At 45.8% G+C, this 14,408-nt stretch overlaps 1 protein-coding gene across 4 annotated transcripts in view; it reads left to right on the top strand.

The window, feature by feature from the left end:
- Positions 1-13,589, top strand: part of LOC110532223 (thymocyte selection-associated high mobility group box protein TOX) — a 132,381-nt gene extending 118,792 nt beyond the window's left edge. For all 4 annotated transcript variants that reach the window (XM_021615929.2, XM_021615931.2, XM_021615930.2 and 1 more), the window contains 4 exons: positions 9,197-9,277; positions 10,785-11,156; positions 11,521-11,657; positions 12,082-13,589. In XM_021615929.2, coding sequence (XP_021471604.1) covers positions 9,197-9,277; positions 10,785-11,156; positions 11,521-11,657; positions 12,082-12,124 — 633 coding nt within the window. In that variant the 3' untranslated portion in view covers positions 12,125-13,589. The remainder of the gene's footprint in view (positions 1-9,196; positions 9,278-10,784; positions 11,157-11,520; positions 11,658-12,081) is intronic.
- Positions 13,590-14,408: the final 819 nt, after the last annotated feature.

The following is a 14,408-nucleotide window of genomic DNA, read 5'->3' as shown; positions in this document are numbered from 1 at the left end:
TACCAATAGGTCCCTTCTTTGCAAGGCATTTTAATACCTCCATGGTCTTTGTGGTTGAATCTGTGTTTGAAATTCCTTACAGAAAATTGATTGTGTGGAGTACAGAGATTAGGTAGTCATTCAAAAGTCACATAAAAATATGTCAGTTTAAGAGAGATCTGAGAGATCATTGGATGCGTCTCAATCCACCACATCCACCGATGTCACACTTCCGCATCTGTGGTGAAAGCTGACAGAGCTAGAGCGATGTTTGTCAGACCATGTGACATCCCGAAAATTGGTCTTCTCACAAAATTGGCCTACAAACTATTATGACCCTTCTATTGAAAGATGAGACTCTCACTAACACGATGGTTTTCTTGGTCAGGGAGGTGACTAAGAACCCAATGATCACTCTGACAGAGCACCAGAGTTCCTCTGTGGAGATGGGAGAACCTTCCAGATGAACAATGATCTCTGCAGCATTCCACCAATCAGGCCTTTATGGTAGAGTGGCCAGACGGAAGCCACTCCTCAGTAAAAGGCACATGACAGCCTGCTTGGAGTTTGTCAAAAGGCACCTAAAGACTCTCAGACCATGAGAAACAAGATTATCTGGTCTGATGAAACCAAGATTGAACTCTTTGGCCTGAATGCCAAGCGTCACATCTAGAGGAAACATGGCACCATCCCTACGGTGAAGCATGGTGGTGGCAGCGGCATGCTGTGGGGATGTTTTTCAGCTACAGGGACTGGGAGACTAGTTAAGATCGAGTGAAAGCTGAACGGATTAAAGTACAGGAAGATCCTTGATGAAAACCTGCTCCAGAGAGATCAGGACCTCAGACTGGGGGCCAAGGTTCACCTTCCAACAGGAGAACGATCCTAAGCACACAGCCAAGACAACGCAGCATTTGTTTCGGGACAAGTGTCTGTATGTCCTTGAGTGGTCCAGCCAGAGCCTGGACTTGAGCCCGATTGAACAGCTCTGGAGAGACCTGAAAATAGCTGTTCAGCAACGCTCCCCATCCAACCTGACGTAGCTTGAGAGGATCTGTAGAGAAGAATGAGAGCAACTCCCTAAATACAGGTGCGTCAAGCTTGTGGAGTCATACCCAAGAAGACCCGAGGCTGTTATCGCTGCCAAAGGTGCTTCAACAAAGTACTGAGTAAAGGGTCTGAATACTTATGTACATTTTATATTTCCTTTTTTTTAATGCATTTGCACAAGAAAAATATAAACAGTTTTTGCTTTGTCATTATGGGGTATTATGTGTAGATTGATGGGTTGGGGGGGATGATCTAATCCATTTTAGAATAAGGCTGTAACAAAACAAAATGTGGAAAAAGTCAAGGGGTCTGAATAGTTTCTGAATGCACTTTATATTGAGACTGTTAAGTGCCAAAAATGACAAATGTTTCCTGATCTCTCTTATATCTCTCAGATATAGGACAGACTCTTCGGAACAAACTTCCTCTTGATTTGTTTTGCGACTCTGTTGTTCCATGTAGTGAATCTGTTATTCAGTGTGTTTGTATGGGCTAATAGTAGAAAGGCCAAATACATTTTTCTTTTTTTATATATATATATATTTCGGGGGGGGGGGATACTTCAAGGGGTCTTAAATTTCTAAATCAAATAGCAAAATGATCATTGGTATATAAATGGGTTTAAACACTATTATTGCACACAGAGTGAATCCATCAACTTATTATGTGACTTATTAAGCACATTTTTACTCCTGAACTTATTTAGGCTTGCCATAACAATGGGGTTGAATACTGTTCACTTTTCATTTTTATATACACTGTATATATATTTTTGACTCTAAAAACATAATTCCACTTCAATCCAAATTTGATCCATTTAAAATTCAGACTGTAACACATCCACATGAAGGAACGGTATCTGTATCAGTCTATTAAGGAAAATAAGCTGTATCGTTAATCTTCTTCTCCACCCATCAGTCTCAAAAGCAATTGCTAAAATAAGAAGTTTATTTAAGGGATTTTCATGGAGATGTTACCTTTCACCATGCATTTGCTCTCGTTAGTCTTTAGTAATATAGTTATTGTGTAAAAATGTAATTAAGGAATACTAACTATCAGGGAGGTGTGACAAATTAACCCATAGCCAAATATTCTACATAGAACTGAGCATAAATAAATTACCATTGGTGCTCTCTAGGTCCGTCCGTAAGTATGTAGGCAAGGTCTTCAAAGCATCAGTTGTTATGAATGAATGTAGTTATGAATGATATTGCATCATTCATGTCATGGAATAAAGGGAGGAATTGACCTGGCAACTGGAGGGCTGCTGGGTTCACATCTTAAAGACATTCCCCTACCGTTGGGCCCTTGATCAAGACCTTTAACACCACAATATGCTCTCCAACCAGGGGCACTGCAGTTTGAACCTATGCTCGTCTCAACGGTGAAGAAACCACATTTACGTTGTTCGCTGTAACATGGACAATGAAGTTGTTATGTGTGCGCACTACAACAAAAGATTTTCAACCAAAGCATTGCGTGTGTATTTCCACTTACAACTTTGAACGTTAAGGCCACACAGCTAAAATAACCCTAAAACACAAATTGCAATCAGATCCTTATGAAATATATTCTTGTTGTAGTTTAGCTCCCTCTCTTTTATGTCCTATGACTAGAAAACAATATCTCGCACCGATACTGTAACAATATAATTTCAGCTCAAATTCTTAATCAGCTCATTTTTGTTGAGCCGGCTGTATGTGTTTATTTGTATGCATTGTAGAGTCAGCTGTCAATCAAAATGCTGCCATGCTGCTCCATCTGGAATTTAAATCCATTATGATGTATTCACTGTAAATCAAATCAAATCAAATTGTATTTGTCACATGCGCCGAATACAACAGGTATACCGTGAAATGCTTACTTACAGGCCCTTAACCAACAATGCAGTACAAGAAATGGAGTTAAGAAAATATTTACTAAAAAGACTAAAGGAGAAAAATTTAAATAAAAAGCGAGGCTATATACAATAACGAGGCTATATACAGGAGGTACCGAATCAATGTGCGGGGGTACAGGTTAGTCGGTGTAATTTGCAAAGTGACTATGCATAGATAATAAACAGCGAGTAGCAGCAGTGAAAAAACAAAGGGGGGGTGGGGTGGCCATTTGATTGTTCAATAGTCTTATGGCTTGGGGGTAGAAGCTGTTAAGGAGCCTTTTGGTCCTAGACTTGGCACTCCGGTACCTACGGTAGCAGAGAGAACAGTCTATGACTAGGGTGACTGGAGTCTTTGACAGTTTTTTGGGCCTTCCTCTGACACTGCCTTGTATATAGGTCCTGGATGTCAGGAAGCTTGGCCCCAGTGATGTACTGGGCCGTACGCACTACCCTTTGTAGTGCCTTGCGGTCAGATGTTGAGCAGTTGCCATGCCAGGCAGTGATGCAACCGGTCAGGATGTTCTCGATAGTGCAGCTGTAGAACCTTTTGAGGATCTGGGGACCCAGGCTAAATCTTTCCAGTCTCCTCAAGGAGAAAAGGTGTTGTCGTGCCTTCTTCACAACTGTCTTGTTGTGTTTGGACCATTATAGTTCGTTATTGATGTGGACACCAAGGAACTCATGACCCGCTCCACTTCAGCCCCGTCGATGTTAATGGGGGCCTGTTCGGTCCTCCTTTTCCTATAGTCCACGATCAGCTCCTTTGTCTTGCTCACGTTGAGGGAGAGGTTGTTGTCCTGGCACCACACTCCTCCCTATAGGCTGTCTCATCGTTGTCGGTGATCAGGCCTACCACTGTTGTCGTCAGCAAACTTAATGATGGTGTTGGAGTCATGCTTGGCAACGCAGTCATGGGTGAACAAGGAGTGCAGGAGGGGACTAAGCACACACCCATATGAGGGGCCCCGGTGTCGAGAATCGTTGCCTACCCTCACCACGTGGTGGCGGCCCGTCAGGAAGTCCAGGATCCAGTTGCAGAGGGAGGTGTTTAGTCCCAGGGTCCTTAGCTTAGTGATGAGCTTTGTGGGTACTATGGTGTTGAATGCTGAGCTGTAGTCACTAAACAGCATTCTCACATAGGTGTTCCTTTTGTCCAGAATGGGAAAGGGCAGTGTGGAGTGCCATTGAGATTTTGTCATCAATGAATCTGTTGGGGTGGTATGCGAATTGGAGTGAGTCTAGGGTTTCCGTCATGATGGTGTTGATGTGAGCATTCACCAGCCTTTCAAAGCACTTCATGGCTACCGACATGAGTGCTATGGGACAGTAATCATTTAAGCAGGTTACCTTCACTTTCTTGGGGACAGGGACTATGGTGGTCTGTCTGAAACATGTAGGTATTACAGACTCGGTCAGGGAGAGGTTGAAAATGTCAGTGAAGACATTTGCTAGTCATGCTTTGAGTACACGTCCTAGTTATCCGCCTGGTCCCGCGGCTTTGTGAATATTGACCTGTTTAAAGGTCTTGCTCACATCGGCTACAGAGAGTGTGATTACACAGTTGTCTGGAACAGCTGGTGCTCTCATGCATGCCTCAGTTTTGCTTGCCTCGAAGCAAGCATAAAAGGCATTTAGCTCGTTTAGAAGGCTCATGTCACTGGGCAGCTCATGGCTGGGATTCCCTTTAAAGTCCGTTATAATTTTCAAGCCCTGCGACATCCGACGAGCATCAGAGCCGGTGTAGTGGAATTCAGTCTTAGTCCTGTATTGACACTTTGCCTGTTTGATGGTTCATCTGAGGGTATATAGCGGGATTTCTTATGTGTTTGGGTTGGTGTCCCGCTCCTGGAAAGCAGCAGATCTAGCCTTTAGCTGGGTGCGGATGTTGCCTGTAGTCCATGGTTTCTGGTTGGGATATGTACGTACGGTCACTGTGGGGATGATGTCGTCAATGCACTTATTGATGAAGCCAGTGACTGAGGTGGTATACTCCTCATTGCCATTGGATGAATCCCAGAACATATTCCAGTCTGTGCTAGCAAAACAGTCCTGTAGTGTAGCATACGCGTCATCTGACCACTTCCATATTGATCAAGTAACTCGATAGAATTATGGTCAGATTTGACAAATGGAGGGCAAGGGAGAGCTTTGTATGCGTCTCTGTATGTGGAGTAAAGGTTGTCTAGAGTTTTTTTCCCCTCAGGTTGCACATGTGACATGCTGGTAGAAATGAGGTAAAACGGATTTAAGTTTGCCTGCATTAAATTCCCCGGCCACTAGGAGCGCCGCTTCTGGATGAGCATTTTCTTGTTTGCTTATGGCCTTACACAGCATCGGTTTGTGGTGGTAAATACTGTAGATGTCTACAAATAATATAGATGAGAACACTCTTGGTAGATAGTATGTTCTACAGCTTATCATGAGGTATTCTACCTCAGGCAAGCAATACCTTGAGACTTCTTTAATATTAGACTGCACCAGCAGTTATTGACAAGTAAACACACACCCCCTCCCCTCGTTTTACCAGACGTAGTTGCTCTGTCCTGCCGATTCACGGAGAGGCCAGCCAGTTCTATATTATCCGTGTCGTCGTTTAGCCACATCTCGGTGAAACATAAGATTTTACCGTTTTTAATGTATGCAAGCACACAGAAATGTACACACACTGGCACGCATGTGTACGCACGTGGGTGCACACCTGTAACGGTTTTCTTTATGAGAAGGAGAGTCGGACCAAAATGCGGCGTGTCTATTGCAATCCATGTTTAATGAATTAACACACTAAACACAAACACTACCAAAACAATAAACTTAACAAAACCCGAAACAGCCTATACTTGTGTATCCTAACACAGAACAATGACATCAGGACACTAAGGACAATCACCCACGACAAACTCAAAGAATATGGCTGCCTAAATATGGTTCCCAATCAGAGACAACGATAAACACCTGCCTCTGATTGAGAACCACTTCAGACAGCCATAGACTTAGCTAGAACACCCCACTAGCTACAATCCCCACACATACACACCACATACAAAAACCCATGCCACACCCTGGCCTGACCAAATAAATAAAGATAAACACAAAATACTTTGACCAGGGTGTGACAGAACCCCCCCCCTAAGGTGCGGACTCCCGAACGCACCTCAAAACAATAGGGAGGGTCCGGGTGGGCGTCTGTCCATGGTGGCGGCTCCGGTGCGGGACGTGGACCCCACTCAATCAATGTCTTAGTCCCTTCTCCTCGCGTCCCTGGATAGTCCACCCTCGCCGCCGACCATGGCCTAGTAGTCCTCACCCAGAACCCCACTGGACTGAGGAGCAGATCGGGACTGAGGGGCAGCTCGGGACTGAGGCAGCTCGGGACTGAGGGGAAGCTCAGGAGTGAGAGGAAGCTCAGGAGTGAGAGGAAGCTCAGGCAGGTTGATGAATCTACCTGGCTGGCTGGTGGTTTCGGCAGATCCTGGCTGACTGGCAGATCCTGGCTGACTGGCAGATCTGGAAGAGTCTGGTCGACTGGCAGATCTTGAAGAGTCTGGTCGACTGGCAGATCTGGAAGAGTCTGGTCGACTGGCAGATCTGGAAGAGTCTGGTCGACTGGCAGATCTGGAAGAGTCTGGTCGACTGGCAGATCTGGAAGAGTCTGGTCGACTGGCGGATCTGGAAGATTCTGGTCGACTGGCGGATCTGGAAGATTCTGGTCGACTGGCAGATCTGGAAGAGTCTGGTCGACTGGCAGATCTGGAAGAGTCTGGTCGACTGGCAGATCTGGGAGAGTCTGGTCGACTGGCAGATCTGGAAGAGTCTGGTCGACTGGCAGATCTGGAAGAGTCTGGTCGACTGGCAGATCTGGCTGCTCCATGCTGACTGGCTGCTCCATGATGACTGGCAGCTCTGGCTGCTCCATGCTGACTGGCTGCTCCATGCTGACTGGCAGCTCTGGCTGCTCCATGCTGACTGGCTGCTCCATGCTGACTGGCAGCTCTGGCTGCTCCATGCTGACTGGCTGCTCCATGCTGACTGGCAGCTCTGGCTGCTCCATGCTGACTGGCTGCTCCATGCTGACTGGCTGCTCCATGCTGACTGGCAGCTCTGGCTGCTCCATGCTGACTGGCTGCTCTGGCTGCTCCATGCTGACTGGCTGCTCCATGCTGACTGGCTGCTCCATGCTGACTGGCTGCTCCATGCTGACTGGCGGCCCTGGCTGCTCCATGCTGACTGGCGGCCCTGGCTGCTCCATGCTGACTGGCGGCCCTGGCTGCTCCATGCTGACTGGCAGCTCTGGCGGCTCCTTGCAGACTGGCAGCTCTGGCGGCTCCTTGCAGACTGGCAGCTTTGGCGGCATCCTGCAGACAGGCAGCTCTGGCGGCTCCTTGCAGACTGGCAGCTCCTTACAGACTGGCAGCTCTATGCAGACTGGCAGCTCCTTGCAGACTGGCAGCTCCTTGCAGACTGGCAGCTCTATGCTAACTGGCAGCTCTATGCTAACTGGCAGCTCTATGCTAACTGGCAGCTCTATGCTAACTGGCAGCTCTATGCTAACTGGCAGTTCTGAACAGGCGGGAGACTCCGGCAGCGCTGTAGAGGCGGAAAGCTCTGACAGCGCTAAACAGGCGGGAGACTCCGACAGCGCTGAAGAGGAGGGAGGCTCTGGCAGCGCTGGACAGGCGAGGCGCACTGTAGGCCTGATGCGTGGTGCTGGCACTGGTGGTACTGGGCCGAGGACACGCACAGGAAGCCTGGTGCGGGGAGCTGCTACCGGAGGGCTGGGGTGTGGAGGTGGCACAGGATGGGTTAGACCGTGAAGGCGTACTGGAGATCTTGAGAGCGGTGCTGGCACAGGACGTGCAAGGCTAGGGAGGTGCACAGGAGGCCTGGTACGTGAGACTGGCACCATCTTAACCAGCCGACTAACACGCACCTCAGGACGAGTATGGAGCGCTGACCCAGGTGCCATCAAATCCCCGACACGCTCCGTCGGGCGAATTCCATGTTTAAAACACCAACACAGCAACTCCCTCATTTCTCTCTCCTCCAATTTCCCCATTAACTCCTTCACAGTCTCTGTTTCGCTCACCTCCAACACTGGCTCTGGTCTCCTCCTTGGCTCCTCACGATAAACAGGGAGAGTTGGCTCAGGTCTGGCTCCTGACTCTGCCACACTCTCCCTGAGCCCCCCCCCAAGAAATTTTTGGGGCTGACTATGAGGCCTCCGTCCGCGCCGCCTTGCTTGCTTCGCAAACTCCATTCTCCTATATCCTTCCGCGCACTGCTCCATCGAATCCCAGGCGGGCTCCGGCACTCTCCCTGGGTCGACCGCCCACCTGTCTATCTCCTCCCAAGAAGTATAGTCCATACTGTACTCCACTTTGGGCTGTTCTTGCCTGTTGACACGCTGCTTGGTCCCTTTGTGGTGGGTGATTCTGTAACGGTTTTCTTTATGAGAAGGAGAGTCGGACCAAAATGCGGCGTGTCTATTGCAATCCATGTTTAATGAATTAACACACTAAACACAAACACTACCAAAACAATAAACTTAACAAAACCCGAAACAGCCTATACTTGTGTATCCTAACACAGAACAATGACATCAGGACACTAAGGACAATCACCCACGACAAACTCAAAGAATATGGCTGCCTAAATATGGTTCCCAATCAGAGACAACGATAAACACCTGCCTCTGATTGAGAACCACTTCAGACAGCCATAGACTTAGCTAGAACACCCCACTAGCTACAATCCCCACACATACACACCACATACAAAAACCCATGCCACACCCTGGCCTGACCAAATAAATAAAGATAAACACAAAATACTTTGACCAGGGTGTGACAACACCACACGCACATGAACACACAAACACAGACACACAATATTATTTTAAACATAACTGATGCACTTGATTGGAGCACGAAGGCATTTTTTGAATTGCACAAACCTTTTGAGTGTGTGATGCAATGTCTATTGTAGCGCTAAAATTATGGAGAGTTCGAGTTAATTTTTCTTCTATATAAACAATGTGTGGGCAGCAGGTAGCCTCGCGGTTAAGAGCGTTAGGCCCGTAACTGAAAGATTGTTGGTTCAAATCCCTGAGCCGACAGGTGAAATATCTATCTGTTTCCTTGAGCAAGGCACTTAACTCTAATTGCTTTGGATAAGAGTGTGTACTAAATGACTGTGGAGGAAGACCTCTTGAAATGATGTATGGAAAGGGAGACATTTGTGAGTATGTCTGTAGACCTCTTCTCATTTTCCTTCTTCTTTGATTTCCAGGCGTACAAGAGGAGAACCGAGGCGGCCAAGAAAGAGTACCTGAAAGCCCTTGCCACGTACAGAGCGAGTCTGGTTTCCAAGGTAACACTTATGACACACCAGGCTTGCTTAGAGTGATGATGGATTGGATGGAAAATCTTGGCTAATGGCGGGGGAGGGGCTAAAGAAGAGTGGAGGTGGGGTGTTGCAACAATACTGTATACCATGGGGACAATACCTTATTTCCATAGGTTGGGGGTTGGGACAGTTGTTCTGATAGAGGAAGGTCATACTATTCTCTCCCTTATGCACCAAAGGGTATGAAGCTATAAAGCTTTGTTAGAAAGGGAGTTTAGTGATTTTAGTGCTTGCGAAGCATACTGTATGTATGCCCTGTGTATTCAGTATGTATGTATGTATGTATGTATGTATGCCCTATATGTACACCGTATTCCATTGAGCCAATATCTTTGTCTGTCGTTACATGAAATGTTAATTCTATCTGGTCTGTCGAGACATAGTCCTATGTTTCTCTACAGTTGAGCTATGCCTGTTCATACAAGACACATGAATGGAACTAATGGTTTATTCTTGTTATTGATGCATCCATCATGTCTTCTGTTTCACTGCTTATACAAGAATGTGCATCCAATTCAGTACTACACATAATTGGGTTTTTGTTGCATTTTCTCCGCGTGACACCCCACTGCTAATTTAGATTTATGGCTTTCTCCTTTTTGCCTATGAGTAATGGCGCCCTATCTCCGGTGCAGCAACATGGACAGGAAGGAAGGAAGGAATGGTGGAATTGCATTGTTTAGTGCCGTGTCGCGTTAACAGGCCACAATGTAGCGTCTGGGAGATTCCTTTTGTCATTCCATTTGTTCTCCTGGCACACAGTCTCATTTCCCTCTCTCTATGTGTGTGTGTGTGTGTGTGTACGCCCTCTCTCTATTCCCATCCAACTGTCATGGTGTCCACTGATCATTATATGGCGGCACAATTCATACAAATGGGCTCCATTACCCCTGTAATCAACACTGATAGGTGCAGATAAGCAATCTGACAGCTCATCATAGGGTCTGGGTTGGGGGGCGGGGGGCGGGGGCGAGACGAGGGCTGCACCTGCTCTGAATGATTCACCCACAATATACATAAGGAGCCTGCCTATAAGTCGCATGATACATGACCTGGCAGTTCTGGGTTGCATTCATTAGGGTACGATACGGAAGCAAATAGGCCAAAACAGGGGAGGTACTACCTGAACTTGTCCAATAAGAAACATTGGTTCACATTTTGCATCACGCAAAATGTTAAAATGTTTTACTATGTTGTGCCCTAATGAATACAATCCTGAATAACACTGACTGGGGCTAGGGCTTGTAAACTCGTCTCTTTCTGCTGTGGCCATTGTAGTCAAAGATAATGGGAAGAGTTGAATGAATCTGTTTGACTAATTTATCCCATAGATGAGAGATTAGTTTTAGGGGGAGAGTCCACTCTCCAACAGTATTTGAAATCATGACATTTTTTACACATTTACACATATAACTATTTGTGCTTTCTCTAACTCTTCCTACTTCCTATTTCTTTTGTTTCTCCCCTCCAGACCTACGACGACCCCGTCGAACCAAAAAGTGCCCAAAGCAGCCAACCCTCCCACATGCTGCCCCCCAAGCAGCCCTTGTACAGCATGCCTCCGCAGCCCTCCTCCCCCTACGGTCTGGGCCCTGGCTCTTTCCCCCTGTCAGACCTGCAGAGCTTCGCCGGGCCGCCCCGCCATGCCCTGACCCGGACCCTCAGCCAATCCCAGATGCTGCCGCCCAGCATGAGTGCCTCTCCCCCCTCCCCCTTCCAGATCAGCCCGCCCCTTCATCCCTCCCAGCTCGCCCTGCACCAGAGCTCTCTGCGCATGCAGCAGGTCCAGTCACACTCAATGGGGCTCCAGGGGTCTCTGCACTCACCTCCTCTCAGCCAACAGGTTAGTCTGATCTCTTTTCTTTAGTGGTCAGCCCTGTAGTGTTGTGGAAACATTTGAAATAGGTGATAGAGCACTGATATAATGTTTACTTTCAGGATCTCATAACACCGGGTGATTGGACTAGTATTAATAATAGGAAAAAATCTTAAAGACCATGGTATCCATTCTGATCCTAGATCTGCACCAGGGTTAGGGATCAATTCAAAATGAAGCATTTCGAATTGAACTTAAAGTAAATTGAGCATTACCCCATTGCCTGCTGTGGACGTGAACCTCTTCCTATTGGGCACTCCAACCACATTGGAACATTTGAAATGGTAGTGGTTTTTAAGAGAGCACTCTTCTGTTTCCTCTTCTGCTCCAGGGGTTCTCTCACATTCAGGACTACCAGAACAGTGTGGGTGGGTCTCAGTCTCCGGGGGCGCCCAACCCAGGGCATGGACAGAAGCCCGACTGGGATGGCGAGTACTGCAACCGGGACTGTGGGCCCAACCACTGCAGGTGAGCACGTCGTGATAACCTAGTATACTGGGACGAGGAACAGTTTTATCAATAGTGCTTTGGCAGATGAGTGAGGCTTGAGGCTGAGTCGTGCTGTTTATTCAAAAGCGGTAGTAGTGAAATAACACTTTTCCCTACACTGTGAGAAAGTGTGACATCCAATCAAGTTTCCCTTTGTTTGACTTAGTACACATTGTTATATGGAATGTAGGCATTTGAGCATGCATGCATTCTTCCAGCACAAGATCATGTAGCGTCACTGTTCATTCACTTCCACTGCTATGCTAGTGACACACAACTACTTTGCCACCAAATAAGTCATACAGAATTGAATAAATAGTTTTAAGACTATTATTCGATGCTTTGGTTCCTGGACCAACATTTGCCTGTTTTAACAGCATATTTTCTTTGTTCTCTTCATCAGCAGTGGCATGGGAGTTCGGGACAAGCCTCTCTACCTCACTTGAAGCTGGTGGACCTCCATAAGTCAAGACTCCAGGGAGTTTTCCAACATTCATTAACAACGTCAATGTATCTTTTTCCTCCAGCTTGTTTTTTTCTGAAGGATTTTTTAAATCCCAAAGACTGCTACTACTTCACCTTTTTGCCAAGCACTTAGACTGGACAGGAGCCTTGCTTATTTTTTCCATGAATGTTCCATTTTGTGGGGGGGTTGAGCTTTAAGCTCACATCAACATACCATACACGAACCCCCCCCCCAAAAATGTCTGTCTTTGTTTTGACAAAGGGGTCGTTGTTGGTCTGGAGGGGAGAAACACAAGTGTCCCATTTTTCTTTTCTCAGAGTGATTGTAAATATCTACCAAGATGGAACCTGGCCCCTTATGCCCAGATGTGTGTATCTAACCGCAATCCCCTTGCTTTTTACATTATTTTGTCTGGTTATGTGATGTTTGTGCGGGCTGGATTCAGTGAGGGAATACACACTAAATCTGATCCCAGATCTGTTTGTGCTGTCTTTGCAACTTCTATGGTGACAATGGCCATATAAATTGACAAGACAGCACAAATAGATCTGGGACCAGGCTAACTCCTCTCTAATGAAGAGAGAAAAACAAAGACTGCAAATGATTCAGTTCCCCAGTTGTTATTGGGGGCTCTCTGAGAGAGAGTGTCTGCGTCTGAAATGGTACCCTATTCCCTATCTAGGGCACTACTCTAGTCAAAAGTAGTGCACTAGATGAGGAATAGGGAGCCATTTTGGACACCCTCTGCACTGGCCTCAGGATGTTACTGGACTGAAGAGGTCAAAGGTGAAACCTCTCCCTTAGTTTAAACCTCTCCTGGTCCAGCGGACCATGCCCCCCCCACTCCCCAACACCACTTGCTAAATGTGAAATGTTACTAAAGATAAAAACATAACAGTGGGTTTTAAAGTTTTTGACTAGTTTCATTAGTAGGTGTTTTAGAATTGTGTTGATTTTAATCTTTATAATTTGTTGTGAAATAAATAAATAATGCATTTAATTCTTTAAACATTTTAGTTTTTCACTGTAGCACAATTTAAGTTTCTATGGTATGGTTGCCAGGTAGATATTTCATTTGCGCACAAACCTGCAAAAATGACTTATTTTATTTGTAAAGACAGCGATGAGAGAACCCATTTCCTTTAGTTGCAGAACATGTTTCACAATGTTGTAATGCTATTTAATTCGGTTGACAGATTTCTAATCTATTTATGAATGATATGAAGTAAAGTTTTGGCTTGTTTTCATCAGGGTGCATTGTTATTATTGTTATTATTAAAATTCCATGGTAATTTGAATAATTATTATTTGTACATCACTTCTTCCTGGTGCATTGACTTTTTGTCAGCATTTGGTTCATTGTGTGTTGCAATGCTTCTTTTGTTTTCTTTTGTGTGTAATAAAAAAAATTAAGTGGAAAATAAACAGTTTGCCTCTGCTTATAATGTACATGTTCTTATTAGGTTTATCACATTTACATGGTGAGACTAGCGAGTGAGTGAAAGGCTAGTGCCTCTCAAGGCTTGGCAGCCTCGCGTGATAGGTTGAGTCCAAATTTTTCACCCTTCTGAGATGTGTGCATTTGCACACTGTCTCGCGAGGATTTTACAATGGTGGGAACTTCACCCAACCAATGCTTATACCAATCCTGTATGTTTTGTTATGTGCACATATCAGTTATTTAGATGCTAGTTGTCTGAACCAATGTAGATGTCTTTGTTCACTTAGCATGTTTTCATTTTCATCAGGTTAGACTATGAAGATTAGACGACTATAAGAGTTGATACTGCTAGGCCTAGCTGGGGAAAAAAAACACAGGCTCTCACTTATGAATTTCACAGATGGATTAGAGTTAGAAAATACATTTAATCTATCATCCCTCCTCTCTCTCTCTCTCTCTCTCTCTACCGCTCTACCTCTCTACCTCTCTCTCTCTCTCTCTCTATACCTCTCTACCTCTCAACCTCAACCTCAACAGACAGGGCGGCAGCGTAGCCTAGTGGTTAGAGCGTTTGATCGAATCCCCCGAGCTGACAAGGTACACATCTGTCGTTCTGCCCCTGAACAAGGCAGTTAACCCACTGTTCCTAGGCTGTCATTGAAAATAAGAATTTGTTCTTAACTGACTTGCCTAGTAAAATAAAGGCGTAAAACATGATAATATAGTGCCCTCTAGTGTTAGCTTTGGACATGTTTTTAAACAATAACACCTTAAACAATAACACCTAAAAAAATATGTGTCCAAATCTCTCTCACTCTCTCTC

Source organism: Oncorhynchus mykiss, chromosome 9, assembly GCF_013265735.2.
Source record: "Oncorhynchus mykiss isolate Arlee chromosome 9, USDA_OmykA_1.1, whole genome shotgun sequence".
Classification (NCBI taxonomy): domain Eukaryota; kingdom Metazoa; phylum Chordata; class Actinopteri; order Salmoniformes; family Salmonidae; genus Oncorhynchus; species Oncorhynchus mykiss.
The sequence above is the reverse complement of the archived record's forward strand: the minus strand, read 5'-3'. Positions and strand labels throughout refer to the sequence as shown.